This window comes from Phragmites australis, chromosome 16 (genome assembly GCF_958298935.1).
Source record: "Phragmites australis chromosome 16, lpPhrAust1.1, whole genome shotgun sequence".
NCBI classification, from domain to species: domain Eukaryota; kingdom Viridiplantae; phylum Streptophyta; class Magnoliopsida; order Poales; family Poaceae; genus Phragmites; species Phragmites australis.
In genome coordinates, this window is record NC_084936.1 from 25,612,202 (window position 1) to 25,636,039 (window position 23,838).

At 43.4% G+C, this 23,838-nt stretch overlaps 2 protein-coding genes across 2 annotated transcripts; one reads left to right on the plus strand and one right to left on the minus strand.

Annotated features, from left to right (window-relative positions):
* The first annotated feature begins 239 nt into the window (after positions 1–239).
* Positions 240–9,743, plus strand: LOC133895169 (uncharacterized). The gene is made up of 2 exons (XM_062335342.1): positions 240–981; positions 9,547–9,743. The coding sequence occupies exons 1-2, from the start codon at positions 240–242 to the stop codon at positions 9,741–9,743; spliced, it is 939 nt and encodes a 312-aa protein (XP_062191326.1).
* An 8,583-nt stretch (positions 9,744–18,326) lies between these two features.
* LOC133895735 (uncharacterized) lies at positions 18,327–22,370 on the minus strand. Its single transcript, XM_062336234.1, has 2 exons — positions 20,256–22,370; positions 18,327–18,524 (listed from the first exon to the last, which is right to left on the minus strand). Exon 1 carries the CDS (start codon positions 22,173–22,175, stop codon positions 20,424–20,426), a length of 1,752 nt encoding a protein of 583 aa, XP_062192218.1. The 5' UTR covers positions 22,176–22,370; the 3' UTR covers positions 18,327–18,524; positions 20,256–20,423.
* Positions 22,371–23,838: the final 1,468 nt, after the last annotated feature.

Consider the following 23,838-nt stretch of genomic DNA (forward strand, 5'->3'; position numbering starts at 1 on the left):
TTGCTCTAGCGCCCAGTTGCTCACGTGCGTATAGGAATTTAGTTAGGCACTCAGTTAGTCTTTGAGAGATGGTCTCATTTGCGTCTTTTGTGGATCAGCCCACTGGCTTGTACATGTATAAATTGACATGAACATCTAATATATGAAGTGTGTTGAATCCTTGATCTTTCATGGTGTAAGAGTAGATACAATCCACCATTGATAGCCTTCTCGCACCCCACCTTCAATCTTCCACTACCATGGCTTCTCCTGGATCCTCTTCTCCCACCTCCCCACCCATTCCAGCCAACTCCGGTGTCACTGTGCCGCCAGCTATTCTGGCTAGCTCCGGTGTCACCTTGCCATCAGCTCCCACCCAACCCTACACTATTCAGATGATGAACATTAAGTCCCATGTTCCTGCCACTCTTGATCTCACCAAGTCAAATTACATGCAATGGTGTATGTTCTTTGACTATGTCTTTGACAAGTTTTCCATCGGTGCCCACGTCAACACCCCGCCGACGCAAACACATGTTGATCCTGATTGGCTGATGATCGACTCTGCCATCGTAAATTGGATGTACACCACTATCTCTAATGAGGTGTTGGATCTTGTGATGTGCCCTTACAACACTGCCTATGATGTTTGGGTCGCCATCAAGGATCTCTTCCATGACATTCGTCTCACTTGTGTTGTCTACCTTGAAGCCAAATTCTGCAGTGTCTTTCAAGGTGACATGTCCACTCTTCAATACTGCTCTAATTTTAAGACTCTTGTTGACACCCTCCGTGACGTCGGCCAGCCGGTGCACGAGGAGAACCAAGTACTCAACCTATTGTGGGGTATGAACACCAAATTCAGGCATGCCATCCCTATCATCACCTCCAAGGACCCCTTGCCATCCTTGCTCTTTGTTCGATCATCACTGCTTCTTGAAGAGCTCCAACTTTCTCAGTCCGAGAAGAATGTCACCACTCAAGCATTGTTTACCCAACACGGTCAGTCTGATTCCACTGTTGCATCCAGTAACAGCACCTGTCAGCAGCAAAAGAAGAAGCCACCTAGGTCTTCTACCTCCAACAACTTTAACTCTCCTTCTGCTGGCGATTCACCGCGCCCTCCTTTCACCAAAACTCCATCTTGGAGTCCCGGGATCAATCCTTGGACTGGGATGGTTCAAGCGTGGCCTCTGAAATGTTGTTCCCCGAGCGCTGGAGTCATTGGACCACGTCTAGGCACACCCGCCAACAATCAGACACTGATGGACAACTCGTCTTCCCCGACTATCAGATCTGACCACATTACACCTGGCTTAATTGATAATTAAGTCGATTAAAATGAAAGTAATTCCAATAGTCCCGATATATACTCAACAAAGTCCAAGATCACAGCATATACCGTTTACAATATAGTTTCATCACAAGATATGAACAGAGTACAAAAGTTTTAACTTTTATTAAAGATCTTATTCCAAGTTCTAGTTTCTACTTAGATCAGAGTTTTCAAACGCAACGGAAGCGTATTAATAAAACAAAAGACCAGTGGCACCATTGCCCATAAGACACCAGCGGGACTAGCTCAGACATTTGATCTCTACTCCTAGCTATATCCAGCATCGGTAGGATAAAAGTACTCGTAAACCAGTTCGTCGTTACCTTCATCAACTTAAGGGCAACACCCTGAGTACGAAGGTACTCGCAAGACTTATACAATATGGGTATATACTATCCTGACTCTAAGGATAATACCATGAGTGAATAGTAAGGAATAGCCACAAAGTTAAATTGACTTAGCAGAAAGACACGTTAACCAATATAACGACATGAACTGCTAACATAAACTAACAATAAACATAATCATCAATAAAGTAAACTTGCCTAACTCAATTTAGTACCAGCACACACTTCTCTCAAAAGCCCACATACTTTCCCATTCATTTTTCCCAAACTAAACAAAAACTCTATGATATTGCCCAATGGACATAAGCATGCTCATAATCGAGAGCGTGGTAATTCGAATTGTGCGTACACCGGCAGGGGGTACATCTTTATCCACATGACTCGAGTTCATTCTCTTAGCCTTGAGACAATATTTCTCATACTCGAAACTATCCACTTGCACTTGCCCCTATGGCACTGGAGTTACCGCGAGCGTGTCTCAGATACCTCCGGCTCCCCGCCACCTTGCATCTCCTCGTACTTATTCTACACGTCATAGGGACGCAAGGCAAGTGTTAGCACGGCATACAATAATTGACTTATCTTACCATTAGATCGGCATGTGGAAGTACTAAAAGTGCTTAAGCCAAATGACACAGTGGACGGTGCTTAAATGATACAAGCGGTCTATGACACCCGAGTCTCCTCTCTCAAACTACCCCTAGCACCCGCTCACATCCTGTCTCAATTTTTCCAACTCATCATCCCAGCTTATCATTTCTTTGTAACTATAGTTGAAATTTCAGTAGCTCGTGAACGACGGTGACATTCATTGCTCTACATCTACCAATGACCTATGCAAAGGCTAAGGAATTCTTGTATCATTTGTAAGTTCACTAAAAAAATGGCCTTCTATGACAAAGCCAAAACGTCATGCGAGTCATCATATATCGAGCGTCGCTAAATATACCTTGTGACATTTTCTCGCACTTTCACCACAAATTGTCCAAACTTTTTATGACGATAAGTAGGATGTCATAACACACTGACATTTTATGATATCTAATATGTGTCATAAAATGGTAAGCCAACTTGTCACAAATACCTATAGTCATCATAAAAAAGTGGGTTCGGACCATGGTTACAGTGGTTTTTGTGACGAAACAATATATGTCATAATACATGTGTACATTTTATGACGCATCCATATGTCACATAAAATATCCTATTGCGTCACAAAAGGGCACCAATAACTATGGTTAAGGTATATATATGATGATACTTGTGTTGTTGTAAGAAGTGTTAACATTTTAAGATGGTTGTTCCCGTCACAGATAGTAGCTCTATTTCGTCACTGAATCATATCTTGGTAAGCATGGATAGTGTGTTTTATGAGAGAAGCTCTCATCACTGATGTTCGTATTTTCGGTGACAATGTGCCTTCTGTGATGTGACAGAAAATGGTGCACAAGAAGCATAAATTTATTGCATGATGTTGTCGTAGAAGATTTTGAATCAAAGTGAACACAACACACTACCATACAAGTTGCAGCATTAAAGAATTAACAACTTGATCAAGGTAGGTACTATACAACAAATAGGATCTACCTGATTCCCAACATCGACTCGCTAAGACATGCATATATGAGATATAGCAAGACCTAGTAAATTGAACAACAATTCACAAAATATGGAAGAGATATGATAGATGCTTGCCTGGTGCTGTTTGTTGTTCACTCACAAACTCCACTGGTTCGCCTTCATGTTCAAACTCACGACTCTCCGGAACATAGGTTGCTAAATAAAGAACAGTGTATCGTAATGAGTATGATGACATGCAATGAAAGATGCTCCACAATGCATAACAATAGTGGAGATACGATGCATTGTGCCATGAATTTTAAAGCATCTATGATTTTCTTAATTTTGATTATTGTTAAACATTTAACATTTTTCCAGAATTGAATAAGCTCAGCTTAAAGCTTAAACCTAATTAGAAAATTATTTATACTTAACATGAGGGTGATTATTTTTAATGAATAGGGAACTAATTAAGATTAACAAAATTGGTCTCACCAATTTTGGACTTACCAATAATTAACTATGAATTATTTAATTGTAAACCAATTTCATTAATTAAAGAAAACTCAGTACACATTTCATGGATCCTAGTATTTTTAACATGTAGAGAATTGTCATATGAAGCTAAAAAAATTGGTTTCACTATTTTTGTAACTATATTCATTTTTTATGTATTTTACAAGTTTTAGCTGATTTAATAGTTGAACAATAAATCAATTTCATACTTTCTGGATTAACCGAATTAAAAAGGGCCTAAGTACTTTTTGCACCCATGCTGGAGTTAGCCTCCAACATGGAAGTGGGGCCCGGGCACTTGACTTCGGTCAAAAATGACCCATGGTTGGCTCGCACAGTGCCAAGCACACAGCGGCAGCACTATCTGAGCTCGCTAGCGGTGAACCACGACCAGCGAAGGGTACCAACAGTGTCAACGCAAGCACACAGTCCCATCTAAGGCACAGATGGAAAATGACGGTGATGACCGAAAAGCGGTTAGCGGCGGCGCACAACGGCGACGGCCGACTTACACGGAGATAGGGTGGAGGAGGAAGGCTAAAGGCCGGCCCAAGGCATGGGGAGTGGCGGCGCACTACAGGGAAGCTCCATGGGTAGTTACCGACCGATGACCTCAGCCGGAGTAGGGCCGGCGGTGACCCTCGACTTCCGTGGAAACCCACACCATCGTTAGGCCAAAAGGAAACATACGTGCATGAAAGGAAGAGGGTGACCCCGCGAAGCTCACCGTGTTTTCAGTTGGGCCGGAAAGGCAGAGTGGTGGTGGGTCAATGGTGGGGTGGCGAAGGAAGCCGTTGGAGTTGAAGAAGATAGAGAAATCCGGCTCGGTCCAATGGGGTCTTAACAGGATTCAATCGGTGGAGTGTCTCACGACCTCCTCCTTAGCTCCTCGTGGCTCAGCGAGGATGGAATCGAGCTCGGCTACCCATATTAAAGCTTGGGTGGTGCTGTGCAATGGAGCAGCTTTGCTCTGTGTCGGTCGAGAGAGCAAGTGAAGCAGAGAGAGATAGAGACCGAGAGAGGGAGAGATAAGGGCGGCGGCCATTATCTCTAGGAGGGGCTCGGTGGCCAGCGATGTGGCTGACCTCAATTGTCAACAAAGCCATCGGCCGACATCAAGCTCGGCTCTGCTGTCCAGAGCAGAGAGGTCGAGAGAGTTCAAGGGGATGATGAGTGGGCCATGGTGAACAATAACCGACAGAAGAAAGATCTTCCCTCCTCTGTTCTGATCCATTTGGAGATCTTCTAAGGCTCCAAAATTTGTGCGACAAATTTTATTTGAAACTACAATTCAGGTGCAACACATTTTAATTGGTTTGAGCCAAACTTAAATGAAATTCACCAAAGTTGCAACCTTTTCAAACTTGCTTCAATTTTTAAGGCCTCGATTTAAATCCCAAATATTTGAAAAAAAATCACTAATATTCTTCATATTTATGGACTAATTTCTAAAATTATTTCCAACCTTATGTTGTATATCAATTTTGTGAGATGCTTCACAAGGCATCAATTATTATTAAACCTAACTATTTTTTTAAATCTTTAATTGCATTAATTACTTGCTTAAAACTTTAATTATGATACTCATGAATGCTTAATGACATGTTTAAGGACTTTGGGCTGTCACACCGGTGCCACCGACTTCCTCTACTGCATGGGATCAATTCAGCCTACTCCACGCCTTGCAGAGCGCTGGCCATGCCTAGGCTCCTGCCGGTAGCATGTTTGACTGGTGCCTCGACACTGGCGCCTCCTCCCGTTTCTCATCTAAAAATGCATCTAGGCCCCTATGTGGGTTTTGGATAATTGATGATAAGCGATTAAGGAACTAATAGAGTTTAATGAGTTTATGCAACAAGTGTTAGTCCAAATGTAAAGTTAAAAGATGCTAGCGACCCTCAAAAAGGAAAAGAGAAGTGGCATCTGGCTACTCGTTAGATTTAAATTCATTTTATTTTTGAAATTAAGTATAGGTATATCGTACTATCAAGAGGGATGTGTATAGATAGTCTTGAGGATGTCTTGGAGCTCAAAGTACATATTTAGCTTAAAAATGAGAGACACATAACACCCACGAACCCGGGTCTCCTAAGTTGCTCTTCAAACCAACCCGAAAGTTCTGGGTAGCTGGAACCTCGGGTAGGGCTCAGAGCAGGGTACTCGGTTTGGTTTTTCAACCAACTCGAAAGTTTCGGGTACAACCCAGAAGTTTCGGGTAGCCGGAACCTCTAGGTAGGGCTCCGAACAGGATGCTCGGATTGGTTTTTCAAACCAACCCGGAAGTTCCGGGTAGCTGGAACCTCTGGGTAGGGCTCGGAGCATGGTGTTTGGTTTGGTCTTTCAAACCAAACAAAAAGTTCTGGGTAGCTAGAACCTCCAAAACTTTTATGACCTAAGTTCTCAGTTGCTAAATCTCGTACCAACTCGAAAGTTCCGGGTTAAGCCAGAAAGGTGCATAATGGCTATTTTTTGTGGGGTTAGGTATAAATACCCCCTCACCCTCTCTCTTCACTGGCTACTAACCTACCACAAGACAAAAGCTTTCAAAGCCATTCAATAGCTTTCCCTACTCCCTTTGGCATTAATTCTTGCAAGAATTTGAGAGTTGGGTTGAAAGATTGAGATTGTGTTCTAGTGAGCTATATTTTCATTCTTTAAGCACTTGAGTTTGTCGTCAAGCTGATTGTTCCGCATTTGTTACTATTGGGGTTTGGGGCTCCTAGAAGGCTAGGTTTATGAAGGTTCATCCTCGCCATCACAAGGGAAGAGGATACTTGACTAAGCCCAAGCTCGATCTAAGTGGTCGCTTGGTGAGGAGAAGGGTTAAGAGAGACACGATTCTTTGGAGCTCCTCAATGCCGCTCTTAGATATTTCATTCATACCCCTTACTTTGGCTTATGGTATTCTAAAGGTTCAACGTTCTGCCTAATCAGATATTCAGATTCCGATTATGCCGGTTGTAAAGTGGATAGAAAGAGTACTTCAGGGACTTACCAATTTTTAGGTAGGTCATTAGTCTCTTAATCCTTAAAGAAACAAAACTCTGTAGCCGTATCCACCGCTGAGGTTGAGTATGTTGCTGTAGGTTCTTGTTATGCTCAACTACTTTGGATGAGGCAAACCTTGAGAGACTGTGGCTATAATATGATCAAAGTTCCACTTTTGTGTGACAATGAGAGTGCCATAAATATAGCCAAAAATCTTGTGAAACACTCAATAACCAAATAAATTGATATTCGACACTATTTCTTAAGAGACCACTCAACCGAAGGGGATATCGGTATTCGTCATGTTAAAACCAAAAAATAACCAGCCGATATCCTCACCAAGCCACTAGACAAGCAAAGGTTTTACGAGTTGAGAAATGAGCTAAATATCCTAGATTCTCGCAACGTGACTTGATATGTTACATACAATTGGTTGATTTAGTTTAGTAGCCTTGATAGCTAGAAGTTTGCAAAAAATTCCTTTTAAGTGGTATTTTCCAAAAGATTTGATTCTTTTGTGTTGTGATCATATTTTGCTAGAAGTGGTAAAACTTCTTATATGTAAAACTATCCAATCTCTCAAGATCTGAATCTCATTCAAAATCAGTTATGTCATCCTCCAAAACCCGAAAGTTCCAGCCTCAACCTGGAAGTTCCAGATTCTAAAAGTTCCTCGATTCTTTCCAACTCTGTCAAGGTGACAACATCTGGAAGTTCTGAGTCCACCCGGAAGTTTTGGATTATGTCAATCTATCCGGAAGTTCCGAGCTTCATCCGAATGACCCTCTCGGTTTCAATTTCTACCTCAGCTCAGAAGTTCTAGGTTTCACCCAGAAGTTCCGAGTTCTAGAGCCTTTCTCCCTTACCCGAGATACCATTTCACTCTACTCTTTCATTCTAACCTTTCATCCTCTCTCACACCCTCTCAACCCAGCATCACATCTCCAGTGTTTTCAAGATTTCTCCATCAAAATCTCGAGTTCTTCTCCAAGTCAACTCCTCCCGTAGTCAAAATTTCCGGCCTTCCTCCGAATCAACTCTCGGATCTTCGGTTGAACTCAAGGTATACCTCAAACCGTTTTCCCCTTGATCTCTCAATGTCAAGCTTTAGAGTCGATTTCCTTTGGTAATGTGGTTCCATATTTATCCTAGAACCATGATCTTTAAGAGTTTGAAAATTTCTTTGGATGAATCTTTTGAAACCCTAATTCCTGCCCTTGCTCGCGCAACCCGAAAGTTCCGGGTTGTCCAGTAACTGTCATCTAACTCAGGTTTTTCAATTCCTTTTCCTGTTCAATCTTTTCCCTATCTCAAACATATCATCCATATGTTTATCAGGACAATGTGAGATAGAGCGTGAGAGGATTGATGATCAATCTTACCAAAGGAGAACAAAGACTCGACATGATCTCGTAGTTGAAGTACCAAGCGATTCAGAGGGAAATGACAGTGGCAGTGATGGTAGCAATGAACAAGTGCAACATGGAGCCCGCAAGGCCATTCAAAAAGTTCCATTATCTCGATCGAGCGGCATTCACATTGACGAGATGGCTCAAACCGTCAATGTAGGTCATGGTTGTACTTTGCCGCCTAAAAGAGGAACATGTGCAGGCAGAGGGAAAGAAAAGTCAGTGGCCTATGGCTCTCAAGCACAAGTTGAAGAAATGAAAGAGGATGTGGAGGAACAAGAAGAAAGAATTGTATTGCCACCTTTGAAGCTTCACAAACCTTACCATGCATGTGTGAATCTTAGTCAGACGCCCAAAAATGTGGTAAATAACATGAACAAGTCCGGCAAATGCAAAAAAGAAATATATGCATATCATTTATGATAAGAATGCATCGGATCCTCGGTTTTGGAATGACTTTCAATCCGACTTCTATGAAACCGTGATCCTTCCAAAGAATAATTCCATCACTCCCATGCAATAGATATATTAGGAGTATATGACCAAGAAGAATGATCCGTCTTTCAATGAAGTCATAGCCACTTTTGAGCATAAGAGAGTCAAGCAAATCATGGGCTTCAAGTATAATTGGAGTGTTAAGGTAATTGCATAGTTGTATGCTACTCTTTATTATGATCATGAAGAGAACTAAACTATGCATTGGATGATTGAGGGTGAAAAGTACAAAATCAAGCACAATACTTTTGGTCGCTTGTTTGGATTTGACATGCGTGACACTAGCAAGTCCAAGATTCACTTTGAGCAACAACTTTCCACCAATGAAATGGATTTTATGTATGATGATAATCTTGGTGAAGTGACATTTGGAACAACCAAGGGCATGAGGCCATTCTACAAGTATCTCAAATCTTTTGTTTCATACCACTCTTACTCCAAAAAGTGGTGATGCCACTATTGTGAAATCAATCACAAGGAACTTGCTTGCTAGGATGTTCAATGAAGGTGATCCCTTTAGTGTGGTTAATTTTATTTGGGAAGAAATTCACACCACATCTCACACCCCGAACAAAAGTTGTGCTTATGCTCCTTATATCATGTTCATGATTAAAAAAAGTGACAAACAAGGAATTATTCAAGGAAGTCAGAGGATTAGGTTGGCGAGCTGCAAATCAACCCCCATGGCATCTACTCAAGAAGCTTCTATGAGGGGTCCTTCTCCTCCTACTCATCGGTCTTCATCCTATTTATCGCCTATCTGTGCTATTCTCAAAGCTATCTTTAATGTGTGCACTCACAATGCCGTGAAGATCAAAGAGCATAAGGATCGCACCAACATGAGGTTGAGAAAGCTTAAAGCGAGACAAAAGGAAATTCATGCACATTTGAGGATTGAGCCTCCTTGCTCCGGTAGCTTCCGAGGAAGAAGTTAGCGAGCCCGAGGTATTTGAGGACCCATGGGCTTGGTATGATGTTGCCCAAACTGCTGTCAGTGCCAGACCATCTTCCACTGCTCATATGGGAAGTGCTAAGCAAAGCTCCAACGGCGACAACGACGATGATAATGGAGATGGAGATGGAGATGATGACTACAAGGAGGACAACGACTGAGCTCTCTTTTTCAGTTTCTTTTTCCTTTTTGGCGTCTTGATGCCAAAGGGGGAGACAATTTTGTGAAAGTTTCAGTCTTTTCTCAGTTCCAATCTTTACTTTTTTTATGTTGAACATGTAAGAACATATTGTAATGGTGTGATGAACTATGTGGTGTGCTAGATGTTGAACTATGCATTGTAAGACTTATCTATGCTAGTGTGAGATTTTTATGATGTATTGGTATAATGTTGGTTTTATCTCTTTTTTGTGTGTGATGTATCTTGTCATATGCATCACGAGCTTATTATGTTCACTCACACTCTTGCACCCTATGGATGCTAAGATATATGAGTTCTCACAAAATCTTTTTAAAATATGTGTATTTGATATCAAAATCAAGTTTTAATCAATGCACACATTTAGGGGGAGCTCACCATATATCTTAGGATTTAAAACCCTTAATTCAATTATCTTTTGTAAGCTTTAATCGTGTTGTCATTACACCAAAAATGGAAGATTGAAAGTGCATCTAGGCCCCCTATATGAGTTTTAGATAATTGATGACAAATGACTAATGGACTAATAAAGTTTAATGAGTTTATGCAACATGTGTTAGTCCAAATGTAAACTTAGAAAATGCTACGACCCTCAAAAATGAAATGAAAAGCGGCACGTGGATACTAAATATATTTAAATTTATTTTATTTTGAAATTGAATATAGGTATGTCATACTATCAAGAGGGATGCATATAGATAGTCTTGAGAATGTCTCAGTGCTCAAAGTACATATTTAGCTTAAAGATGAGAGGCTATAGCGAAAATGATCATATTAGGCCATAATTATGATTTTGGTGATTAATGACAATATAGTCATTAGGACTAACATGTTTGTCACGAATATATGTTAGTAGGTCTCATGGATGCAATACATGAAGAAGCCACTACAGCCGGGATAAAGTTTGATTGAATTGGAAAAGTTTCAGAAAAAATGACTACACCAGAAGGTCCGACACAGAGAAGTTGTGAACATGGGAGTGTTTGCTTGCCATGTGTTTTTACACACCAGATGATCTAGTGATGTGGAGATAAGAACGCTGGAGCATTTCTGAGTTGAGGCTCAAGAATGGTGCACGTCGGAAGGTCCAGCGATCATTAGTATGTACACTAGAGTATAGGCCAAAGTTTTTGTTGCTGAGAAGATGTCTAAAGCCGGTTTGGTATAGTTTAACATGCCAGATGGTCCAGCAATGAAGCAAAGCAGCGCCGGAGTATTTTGCACTGAGAAATACGTGGGATGGCTCAGTTGAACACGCCGGAAGGTCCGGCGATGGAGCTGGTGAAAACGCCGGATCATCTGGTGCTCACATTGGTTTTGAGTGAAGTTCCAATAGCTAGTTTTTGGATGGTGTACACGCTGAATATTCCAGTGAGTACAATCTATCTACACCAGAATATCCAACGTATACAGAGAATTTGAGCCGTTGGAGCAACGACTAGTTCATGGGGTTGAGGCTATAATACCCATCCACTCAGTCATTTGAAGGTGTTGGAGTCTAGAGAATCTCGTACACACCTAATAAGACACCCAAGCCATCCAAGTGCTCAAAGTGTTCATCCAAGGTAATTAAGCACACCATTAGAGAGTGATTGGTTGTTAGGTGCTACAACCTAGAGAGTGGATTAAAGAGTTATCCAACCGTATACTGAGAGGTACACCGACGCCTTGCAGTCTTGGTGACTCGTCAATAACTTGTTGGCCCTCCGACTTGGTGTGGAACGGTAGCAAGAAGATTGTGCAGAGACGTGGAGACCATTGTCTTTGTGACTAAAGCTCTAAAGTGGTGAGACCTCGCCTTGGTGGCTCATCGTGCTTGAGGCCCTATCTTGTTGACTTGGTATCTCAAGAGTCGTGACCTAAAGGGACTTGGTGACCGAAAGCATATCCTTTATAGAGCTCTAACGTGGACTAGGGATAACTTGTGTGTCACCGATACCACGGGATAAAAATCCCCTGTGTTAAGTTTATCTCTCTACTTTATTTACGTTTCCACATTTACATACTTAAAATTTACGTTGCTAGAGTAGGTTGCAATCTTCTTGAGCGGTAGAGTAGACATGCTAGATAAATCTAGAGTATATTTAGATAGAAATTGAGATAGGTTTGTCTTATGAAGTTTTTGGTGCCATTAGTTTCTAAGTATCCTAATTCACCATCCCTCTCTTAGGGCATCGCTATTCCTAACAGAGAGACATAACACCCCACGAACACCGGGTTTCCTAAGTTGCTCTTCAAACCAACCTGGAAGTTTTAGGTAGCCGGAACCTCTAGGTACGGCTCCGAGCAAGGTGCTCGGTTTGGTTTTTCAAACCAGCCTGGAAGTTTCGGGTGCCACCTAGAAGTTTCGGGTAGCTGGAACCTCTAGGTAGGACTCCGAGTAGGGTGCTCAGTTTGTTTTTTCAAACCAACACATAAGTTCCACGTAGCTAGAACCTCTAGGTAGGGTTCCGAGCAGGGTGCTCAGTTTGGTCTTTCAAACCAACCCGGAAGTTCTGGGTTGACCCTCTGGATATTTTTTGACCTGAGTTCTCAGTTGGTAAATCTCGTACCAACCTGGAAGTTTCGAGTTAAGTCAGAAAGGTGCATAACGGCTAGTTTTGGGAGGTTGGGTATAAATACCCCCTCTCTTCACTGGCTGCTGACCTACCACGAGACAAAAGCTTTCAAAGCCATTCAATAGCCCTCCCCACTCCCTTTGGCATTAATTCTTGCAAAAGATTGAGAGTTGGGTTAAGAGATTGAGAATAAGTGCTAGTGAGCTACATTTCTATTCTTTGAGCACTTGAGTTCATCGTTAAGCCGATCATTTCGTATTTGTTACTATTGGAGCTTCGAGCTTCTAGATGGCTAGATGTCACTTGTGAGCACCCAAGTGTGTGGTGTGCGACAAGAACGTTTGTGAAGGTTCATCCTCACCTCCATAAGGGAATATGATACTTGAGTAAGCCTAAGCACGATCTAAGTGATCGCTTGGTGAGGAAAAGGATTAAGAGAGACTCGGCTCTTTAGAACTCTTCAACAAAGACATAGGAACCTCTTTGGAGGGGTCCGAACTTCGAGAAATAATTCTTGTCTCCTTGCTTACTTGTGTTCATTCTTGTTGTACTTGATTCTTGGGTGATTTATCTCGATCTATGTGTTTGTGTGATTGTGACTGCAAGTGACTTGCAAAAAGGTCCTACTATTGCTCTAGTAACCTCTGGTAACACTTAGAATAAACTAGATTTACTTAGGTGTACTTATATTTCAATTTCGTTCTCTACATCTTGAAAGTCCAGGTTGAACTTAGAACTTCTGAATTGAACCCGGAAGTTCCGGATTTTGTTAATCCTCTACAAAGTTTTATTTTTTTAGGAATGCCTATTCACCCCCCCCCTCCCCCTGGGCAACATCTAGAACATTCAGCATCCAATCCTGGTATGGTTGCCTCTCTTCGTTCCTGCTCTGCATCTCCTATTGTCATGGGCAATGGCCAGCACATTCCAGTCACCCACTCTGGTTCATCCACAATTCCCACTTCATATAATTCACTTCTTCTTCATGATGTTCTAATCCCCCCCCCCCCAATTAATTAAGATTCTAATTTGTGTTCGAGCACTTACCCGTGACAACCCAGTCAGTGTCGAATTTGACAAATCTGGTTTCTCTATCAAGGACATCCACACCAAGGCGGTGATTCTCTGATGTGAAAGCAACGATGAACTTTATCCTCTGTGGTCATCGCCTCCATTCTGCCTTCGTGCCGCTAAAGACTCCTCCGATCTGTGGCATCAATGACTGGGCCACCCATGGAACATTTCGTTTCCAGCTTCATATTATCAATTTCAATTCAGTTGTAATAAGTCCTTTAACGGTGTTTGCAATGCTTCTCAACTAGGCAAAGACACGAGGATCCCCTTTTACCCTTCCTTGACTTATAGTTGTTATCCTTTTCAACTCATTCATGTTCATGTATGGACTTCTACCATTTTAAGTATTTCTGGCATGCAATACTATCTTGTTCTGCTTGATGATTACACACATTACATTTTGACCTTTCCCTTACGCTCCAAATCTGAAGTCCTATCTTTTCTCACTGCCTTCCACTCTTATGTTTAGAAGCAATTCCAGAGATCTATCACTGCCATTCAAGCTGATAATGACATGAATTCGACAATCATGTCTTTCGCCAATTTATGTCCCAACACAGCGTTCAATTCCATCTTTCATGTCCCTACACATCGCAACAAATGGGAAGGTCAAGCGTATCATTCATACTATGAACGATTGTCTGTGCACTTTATTTTTCCACTCATCCATGCCCTTGCGATTTTGGGCTGAAGCACTCACCACTGCAACATACCTACTCAATAGACAGCCATGCAAATCCACCCCTCGTTCCATGCCACATGAATTTATTCTTGGTCACCCTCCCTCTTATCAGCATCTTCGTGTCTTTGGTTGTCTATGCTACATCAATGTTTCATCCCAAGCTTGCCACAAGTTAGCATCATGTTCTATGGTATGCGTCTTCTTGGGCTATCCATCTGATCACAGTGAATATCGCTGCTATGATCCATCCACTTGACACATTGTTACTTCCAGACATGTTCGTTTCTTCGAACGCGTCTTCCTCTTTAGTCGGTCTTTAGCTGGCCAACCTCCACTTCTATCGTGTCTAGTCAATCCCTTTTCCGACAAAACATCTCACCCAAATCCACTTCATTTGCGCCTTCGGGTCTCAATGACTCCCTAATTCCCACTGTCCATCAGTCCTGCCCCTCTGTTCGATTCATCCCCATGACAGCTCGAACACCGGACTACTATTCCCAGGCTCCAACCTTGTCTGACAACAACACTCCACCAACCGCTTCTGTTGTGCCCGCACTACATCCAGATTCCCAGCCTTCCTCCAGCTACCAGTTCATACCTGCATCGCGATCCCCTGCTACATCTGACGTCAAGCTCTCCTCTTCATCTGAAAATAGCACACAACTAGCAGCTGGTGTATCTGACTGTTCTTCAGTATTGCCTGAACCATCTGACAACCTACAGTATTCTTTGAACAAATCACCAGCTGGGCATCCGATGATTACTCGAGGACGTGCCGGGATTATCAAGCCTAATCCATGCTTTGCCTTTACCACAGCGTCTCCTTCTGATCCTTCCCTAATTCCAGCCTCGGTGCGCTTCGCATTGCGTGACCCGAATTGGTGTGCGGCTATGCAGCTCGAGTACGATGCTTTACTAGCAAATGGCACTTGGTCTCTTGTCTCTAAGCCACCCATCGCCAATGTGGTTAGTGGCAAATGGGTCTTCTACCATAAGTTCAAGCCCGACAGTGCACTCGATCGGTACAAGTCTTGTTGGGTGGTTTATGGGTTCTCTCAGTGGCTCGGGATCGACTTCACCGAGACTTTCAGTCCCGTCGTGGAACCTGCCATTGTCAGGGCGTTCTCTCCATCATCGCAACGCGTAATTGGCATGCCCACCAATTGGATGTCTCTAAAGCTTTCTTTCATGTACATCTACAAGAACGTGTGTACTGTCAACAACCGGTATGTTTTGTTGATCCTAATCGACCATATGACATTTGCTTGCTATCCAAATCGCTTTATGGACTCAAGCAGGCACCCCGTGCTTGGTTCACAAGGTTTGCCACATTCATCACCTCTATTAGTTTCTCTCCAACTCGCTTGGATTCTTCTCTATTCGTCCTCCGGTAAGGCACTAGAATGGCATTCCTTCTCCTCTATGTGGATGATATCATTCTCACTGCATCTTCCACTTCAGTGCTCACCAGTAACACCAATCGCCTTGGATCTGAATTTGCCATAAAAGATTTGGATCCATTGCATTTCTTCCTTGGGATTCATGTAACCCGTACTTCTAGTGGATTCTTCCTCTCCCAATCCAAATACCCACTGCTGAAATTCTTGAGCACTTTGGCATGTCTAATTGCCAACCCATTTCCACTCCTGATTATACAAAACCAAAACTATCATCTACTAAAGGTCAACCACTCTCTAATCCCTCCCATTATCGGAGTTTAGCTGGTGCTTTGCAGTATCTAACGATGACACGCCCTGATATTGCATATGTTATTCAAGAAGCTTGCTTGCATATGCATGATCCACTAGACTCTCACATGGCTCTGATCAAACGCATTCTTCACTATCTCCATGGCTCAGCTCATATTGGTCTTCACTTAACCGATTCATCTAGTCTCGACATTACTGCTTACACAGATGTGGATTAGCATGGTTGTCTAGATACAAGACGCTCAACTTCGGGCTACTGCATATTTCTCAGTGGATCCTTGGTTTCTTGGTCTTCGAAGTGGCAAGCCGCGGTGTCACATTCAAGCCTTGAAGCTGAATATCGCGCAATTGCTAATGTCATCGCCAAGTGCACTGGTTGCGCCAACTTCTTGGTGAACTTCGCATTACAATCGACAAGGCAACAATGGTATACTTGCGTCCTTTGTATATATGGCTGCAAATCCTATACATCATGTCGCACGAAACACATAGAGCTCGACATTCATTTTGTTCGGGAAAAGGTGACTTTGGGGCACGTTCGTGTGATACATGTTCCTACAAGTCAGCAACTGGCGAACATAATGACCAAGGGATTCTCTTCATCGACGTTTTGCGAGCTACGTTCCAATCTCTACATCGACTATGCTATAGCTTCAGGGGGGGTGTTAGTGAAGTCATCGCTACTTATCCTGCATTGAGATATTCGTTCTATTAGTTGCTCTAGCGTTCGGTCAGCTCTCCCTCGCGTGTGTATAAGCATTTAGTTAGGCACTTAGTTAGACTGTGAGACATGGTCTCTTGTGCGTCTTTTGTGGATCAACCCACTGACTTGTACATGTATAAATTGACATGAACATCTAATATACAAAGTGTGTTGAATCCTTAATGTTTTAGCGACAAGTCCGGTAAGTCCCTATTCGGTGCATTGCCCAAGAGATCCATGGCCACAAGGCTCCCGCATCCGAGGACGACGGAGCTGAGGACCTGCTCCTAGAACTGGTTGTGGCTGAGCGCAAGCGGTAGCACACATGTGAAGGCATTCATTGTGGGGGATGTCGAGCGCGTGCAGGCGCGCAAAGTTGACGATGTTGTTAGGGAACGCTTCGCAGATGACGTTGTTGGAGAGGTTGAGCGCACGCAGTGACGCGCCAAACTCTCGCATGTCATTGGGCAGCGTGGTGAGGCGGTTGCCACTGAGGTCGAGGAGTTGTAGCCGCGTGAGCTTGCTGACGATGTCCTCTAGGATGGCACCCGATAGGCTCATCCCGGCGGCTGTGAACGTCACCGCCAACCCCTCGTCGTTGCAGGACACAACTGGCCAAGAACACACTATGCCCGCCACCGCCACCACTCGAGGATGGCACCCCGCGGCCAATCTTTGAGAAGAACCTACAGATGAAGTAGGTGTCGATGTTGGGCTCCTGTGCTGCCACCACCGCGCAGAATGCGGCCACCGCTAAGAAAAGGAGGGCGCAACGACAGGGAGGGGCGGTGTCGGGAGCGCATAGACGCCAGGGAGAGGGCGGCAACTAGGAGGAAATGAATAGAATTACGGGGAGGAAAAAATAATAACGGTTTGGGAATAGTAATGGCATTAATGGGTATGTGCATTTCTATTTTTTTTCTATAATCACAATCTGTAAAAAAAAAACTAATGGGAGACAGTTTGCAGTTTGTGGTAGAAAATGAGGTTAGATTTTGAAAAGCAAATTGTATAATCTATTTATTTGTTTTAGCTTTAGATTTTAAAAAAAGATTTCAAAATTCAAAGCTAAAACAAACATACCCTTAATTACTTTACTGGCATACAATGAGCGAGGGTTTTATTAGTTTTCAGAGTTAAATTTAGATTTCTCAAACTTCTTTTGTGTTTGTGTACCCCAACTACTCTTTCTTTCATTCCTTTTTGAGTGATGTTGGATTTCCTTTGCCCACGAGGCCACGATGGGTTTTAGGCTTTTAGCGCCCAGTTGGCTGACGCACCCCTCTCTCTGGAACCAAGTACTATGCAGTTTCAGCACAGAAGGCCAGAAGCTCCTCTCAAGAACTCACGGTGTTGAGCAACTCCCAGTTAACATGGAATAAATACACGGTATATATCACAGTAGAATGGCATATATGCCAATGATTTGCATCTGCACCCACCAAAGACTTTATACTCCATTGTTCAAGAACTATTCAACACTCCAACATTAAAAGAGAAGCAAAAAATTCTTAACCAAACCACCACAGTTGCGGAAATACACACGATATAACAGAAGCGAACAAGAAATACTTGCAAGCTTACACCAACCAACCTGCTACCATGATACCCAAAAAAAACATGATGGATTCTTACCTTCCCAACCACAAAAGTGAAATGAAATTAACTAGGAAGCAACAATCAGTTATCTCAGGACGGATGAACAAAGGGAATATCAAAATCGATTGTCCACTACCAGCAGAGGAAGATGAACAAAGGGCGTCATAACACAAACCAGTTGATCATTCTATATGGTTACAACAGAAATAGTAGTCTAAGATTTTCTGCAACAATGATGCAAAGCATCGTTCCCGGAATTACACATTAATAGATTCTTCCGTGATTACGTCTTTGGGAAATTCAGACATTTAACATTGCATACACAAGAGACAGCAACTATTAATCCAGGGAAGAAAGCAACTATTAATCCAGGGAAGACGGTCTTCGCACAGCCGAGCAGGTTGCAACCACACAATTCCTGCAAATGAGAAGAAAGCCATGAGTGACCTTCAAAAGTTTAAAGGAACATAAACCATGACCTAAAGCATATATATATATCCTAATGGAATATTTATTTTACATTGTAGAAGCTCAAAAGGTCAGCAGCTACAAGAAATAAGGGACTACATCTGTTCCACCATCTGGTTTGCACATAGGAACTATGAATATTGGACATAACTACATGTATCAGAATCAAATGAATAAAGTAGTCCATGAGCACATATTTCGCAGAAAATTTGGAGTCATGTATAGTGCTGTAGCAAACTACAGGTTTGCCACTGAGAATGACCACGGAACATAAGCCTTGAACTAGATGGTAAGGATTTTTTTTTTTACAAAATACCACTCAAGCATATTGAATTTAGCCATTACTAGTGCATACCGAGAACAAACATAGCATGCCCTGCCAGTACTCTCAAAAGGCCCATGAGAAAAAATTAGTAAGACTGAATGCAAGAAAAAGCCATTAATGCTAATACACATCAACAACTAAGCCATGAGAACACCGCTCAACCTGAATGCAAGTAGAATGCAAACTGACCAAGTATACAACCAAAATGGGAACATGGATATGCCCTAACAGTCTTACTGGGCTACAAACAGGACACCACAGTAGTCATAAATGGGCCAGTTTGAACTCCAAACTGCAACAAATAAAAGCTATCACCCTAGATCGATTGACAACAAATTCTGGAGCAATAACATACTTATGCTTATCCAGTCTCTCTAGCTTATTTGAATTTTTTTCCAAGTAGCTTACTGAAGTAAACATAGCATTTTTTTTCTCAATGTTGTGTATACTTATGTGAAAATATAAACCAATTAATCATGATTTTTGGAGAGAGAAAAAAGCAAACATTCTAGAGCAGTTACGGGCGCCCTTGTTCAGCAAACAGAGTAGTTGGCAGAAATAAGATTAAGCTGTCAGTGAATGTTCACCAACTCTGTGTTCTTATGACTAGCTCTCTAATACCATAGCAAATGTTTCAACTAAAAAATTAATCATATCGTTGTGGCCATAGATTCAAGAATCATTCTTTGGGTACATACTACAATGCCTAGTCTAACAGGTGCTCAAATGATTCATTTTTCTCATCTAAAAACTGCATTAACAACTCGTACATATGCTATTCTATCTAGAGTTAAAGTTGCATGTTCCAACAAGAACATGCTCAGAATCTCGATGTGGGAGCAAGCTTATATTGCTTTACCCAGCAGGGATTTGAACCAAATAGTTAATTTGTCATATCATCCTCTCCACGAGTAAATATAAAATGGAATTTACCCAATTCCAATAAGTAAAGTATTATGCACCCTAAAAAAATGTTGAGTCAGTACTCCTTACAAGGGATTGCAATGTACAACAAAAAAAAAAGCCTGTACAAATTCCTTTTTCATTTATACATTTTGGCAGTCAAGGCAATTACAAGCAGGAGACCTGATTGCTATAGCACAAAAATTTACATTTCATTGAACTAGACAAGGACACCATGTTACAGTTCTTGGCTTAGACACTGCCATGTAGCTATAATAGAATCAATCGCAACCAGGAAAAAAAGATTTTTTGTGTACATGACAAGTTACAAGAAGAATATTGGTACAAAAAGATGAGTTACATGATGATACCAGCATGTCACTACCAAACAGTACAGTTAAATAAGAGTTACAGATGAAAAACAAACAAGGGATCAAATTAAGCTTAACTTACATCTCGAATTATTGCTACAACACATCGTCGAAGACACAAGATGTTAGAACAACCACGGCTATAAGCAGTAAGGAGTTGCTAGTTGTTACTGAACCATGACTGAAGAAAAAAAAGACGCTGCCCTGGATTGTTTTTGCCTCTGCACTAGATATAGCTCATCCAGCTACACTACTGAGTCGTCATCCGCCTACGCTTCGAATGGTCGGCCTCCCTCGACCTGCTGCGTATCCCAGATGACCTCCCCCTGTCCCAGTCTTCATTGCGCTCTGAATCACGATCCCTTTGCCTGTGATAATCAGCATAGCGATCTCTGTCATCCCTGTGCCTCTCCTTCTCTCTATCCCTGTCCCTCTCTCTGTCTCTCTCCCTGTCACGATCTCTTTCCCTCTCTCTTTCATAGTCACGATTCCTCTCTCGGTCCATGTCCCGTTCATCTCGATGCCTCTTCTCTGGCCACTCCTGTACTGGGGGCAAATCCTTCTCCCTCTCACGCCTCCTCTCTGGTGCACCAGACCACTCCCTCTCCGGTTGCCTTTCTTTCCCATGGCTTCCCCCTTCCCCATACTGCTGATCAGACGCTGCATCATCCCCATAACTTGATTGCTCCTCCCCACCCCAACTCCCCATGTTGGGATCAGGCCACATCCCCATCCCACCAGCCCCCATCCCGCCCCGTCCAAAGAAAGCAGGGTTTACATGTGGCGCAACAACCGGCGGGAATGGCTGCATCAGTCCGGGGAATGGCATAGCCCCTGGCCCACCAGGGAAACCGCCAAATCCACCACCCATCCTTCCCACTGCACCATAACCAGTAGGATCAAAACCCTGCCCCAGCATTCCACCCGGTGGCATCATTGGTGGCGGTGGTGCAACCATCCCTCCATTCCCCATTATCCCGCGGCCACCTGCCAGGCCCATCCTATTCCTCATATTGCCAGCAGGGCCTCTATTACCAATCCCTCCACCACCTCTTCCCCAATTTCCACCACCTCCACCTGCTCCACCACCGACACCGGGTCCTCCACGGCCACCACCATAATTACCACCCACTTGTGGCCCTGTGGCACCACCGCCCCCTCTACCACCCTTCGACTGCATAGATGATGTCTGTGCAGCCATGGCCTGCTGGTTCTTCACCTGCGCCTCACCCATGCGACGAACGGTGTTCGGTGTGGCGAATGCCACAACACATGGACGGCCATTAAACAGGTGTCCGTTCATGCCCTCCTTGCAGGCTGCGGCGGCACCAGGGTCATAAAAGTCGACCTGGCAGTACCCTTTGGACTTGCCGCTGGCCTTCTCGTCGAAGAACCTCACCTCCTTCACCGGCCCATACTTGCTGAGCTCGGCCTCGAGATCCGCGTCTGTCGTCCACCAGTGGAGTTCCCCCACGAAGAGCGTCGTGCCACCGGGACCGTCGCCCCCGCCAGCGGCGGCGCCGTTCCCGAGCACGATGGGGCCGCCGCCGAAGTTCCCTCCAGGGCGGTGGAACCCGTCGCCCTGCTGAATCCGGTGGTGCTGAGGCGGCGGCGGCGCGGGCGCGGCCGGAGGCTGAGGTGGCGGCGGCACGTTGGGCTGGGCGGGAGGGAGACTAGGAGACGGGACGGCCACGCCAGGGATGTGTACCTTCTGCTGCTGCAGCGGGACCTGCGGCGGAGGAGGTGGCGGGAGGGTGTGGGCCGGCGGATGCTGCTGCGGCTGCTGCTGGGCCGGGGGAGGGAGCTGCTGCTGGTGCTGTTGCGGCGGCGGGGTTTTCTGGGTCGGCGGCGGCGGGTGGGAGGTGTGGAGGAAACCGTCGCCGACGTTGACGTCGTTGTAGAGGTCGTCGAAATCGTCGTCGTCACCGTAGTACTGATCGACGTCCTGCACGGCGGAGATGGCCTCGCTGCGGTGGAACGCTGGGTCGCCGTCGAGGTCCATGGCGGCGGGCTGGCCGGCAGGTGAGCTCTAGGGTTAGGGTTTTCCGGGTTCGGGTGGAGCCGTGGAGGCGGGGAAGGGAGCTGATTGGGGGTGGAGCCTGGAGCGGAACGAACTGGAGACTGCGACTTCCAGCCCGAAATGGGGATCGGGAGGGCTCGCCCGCCACGCTCGGCAAGACAGGGCGCCGTGGGTCCCCAGTGTCGGTGAGGGTGGTGAGGATATGCAACAGTGATGGGAGTAGCACGTGGATTGATCCGGCAATTCGGGAATATTTTTTAATCCAAAAATTACGAATATATAAATTCGTTTTGAAATTTTGCAATTCTATATTACTGTTGTCTGTCTGAAAAAAAATTAAGCTAGATGATAGCATCCTTTCCCTATAAAAGTTTTTCAGGATTTTTTCATAAATATTTTGATAGTGTTTCGGATTTTAAAAGCATTAGAATGCTATATTTTTATTTATTTATTAACATGTAATGTTGTAAGGGCAACGGGGATCCGTCGCTCATTAGTTACAAAATTTTAAAATGAATATCTATATTTGTAATTTTTGGATTTAAAAATATAAAAATAAAAAGGACGGGAATTTGGTACCTAGATTGGATGTAGGCTCAGGTGTAGCTCAGCGATTTAGCCCGTACAAATGTCAAAATTTTAAAATAAATATATATATTTGCAATTTTTGAATCCTCTTGGGAATGACTTTAGGACATCAGCCTCATTTTGTTGTCACAAAAGTATGTGGAACTCCCAAAAAAAATACATGTTTTGACCTAATATACATAAAAGTATTAATGTTTGTCACGTATGAATGATATTAGTAGTATTTTTGATAAATTTCCACAATTGATTGTTAAAAAAAGTAACGGCCAAAAATATGTATTGAAGATTGTTCGAGTATATTAGCTCATGAATAATTGACATTTGTACAGAGCCTACAAGCTCATTTGACCTACAGAGCATTTCAACAAGATGTTCATGTGAAATGGAAAACCACTGAAACTTTGTTTCTTGTCTTCTTGATAACCTAGAGGAGACCTGCATGGAATTTTCCTCATATTGCAACAGAGTCAAGGCCGGTTCTGATATTTCAGTGGCTCGGGACGAGATTAAAAATAGGACTCTATTATTAAATATAAATTGTTCAGGCCTAATTTTTTCAGCTTGCTTTTGGACCGATATACACAGTATACATATACATATGAGGTCTCTGGATTTTAGGGCCCCGAGGCGGCCGCCCCGCTCGCCCCCAGGGCCGGCCCTGAACAGAATTAACTTGTCTCGTAACAAAATTTTGAAATTGAAACAGCCCTTAACTAGATTATACTTATATCCACACTTCACTTCACGAACAGGGACGTAAACATATTGAGCTTGTCGTGTAAACACTTAACATGAAGCGGTTGTTGCATTACAGAAATTGTAGGATCACAAAACCAAGCAAAATATAAGCAACTCAGAGTACACATATTTTTTTTTTACGATTCTATACAAATATATAATAGCTAGCTCAAGTGACGGATCCAGTACCACCAAATAGGAGCTCTCGCTCTCTTTTTTTCATACTATTTTTTCCTCTTTTTCTATTTTCATGCCAAAAATTGAAGGGTGCTTGAAAGACTCCCAGTACGCCAGGGGTAGCCCTAGGTGGATCCGCACC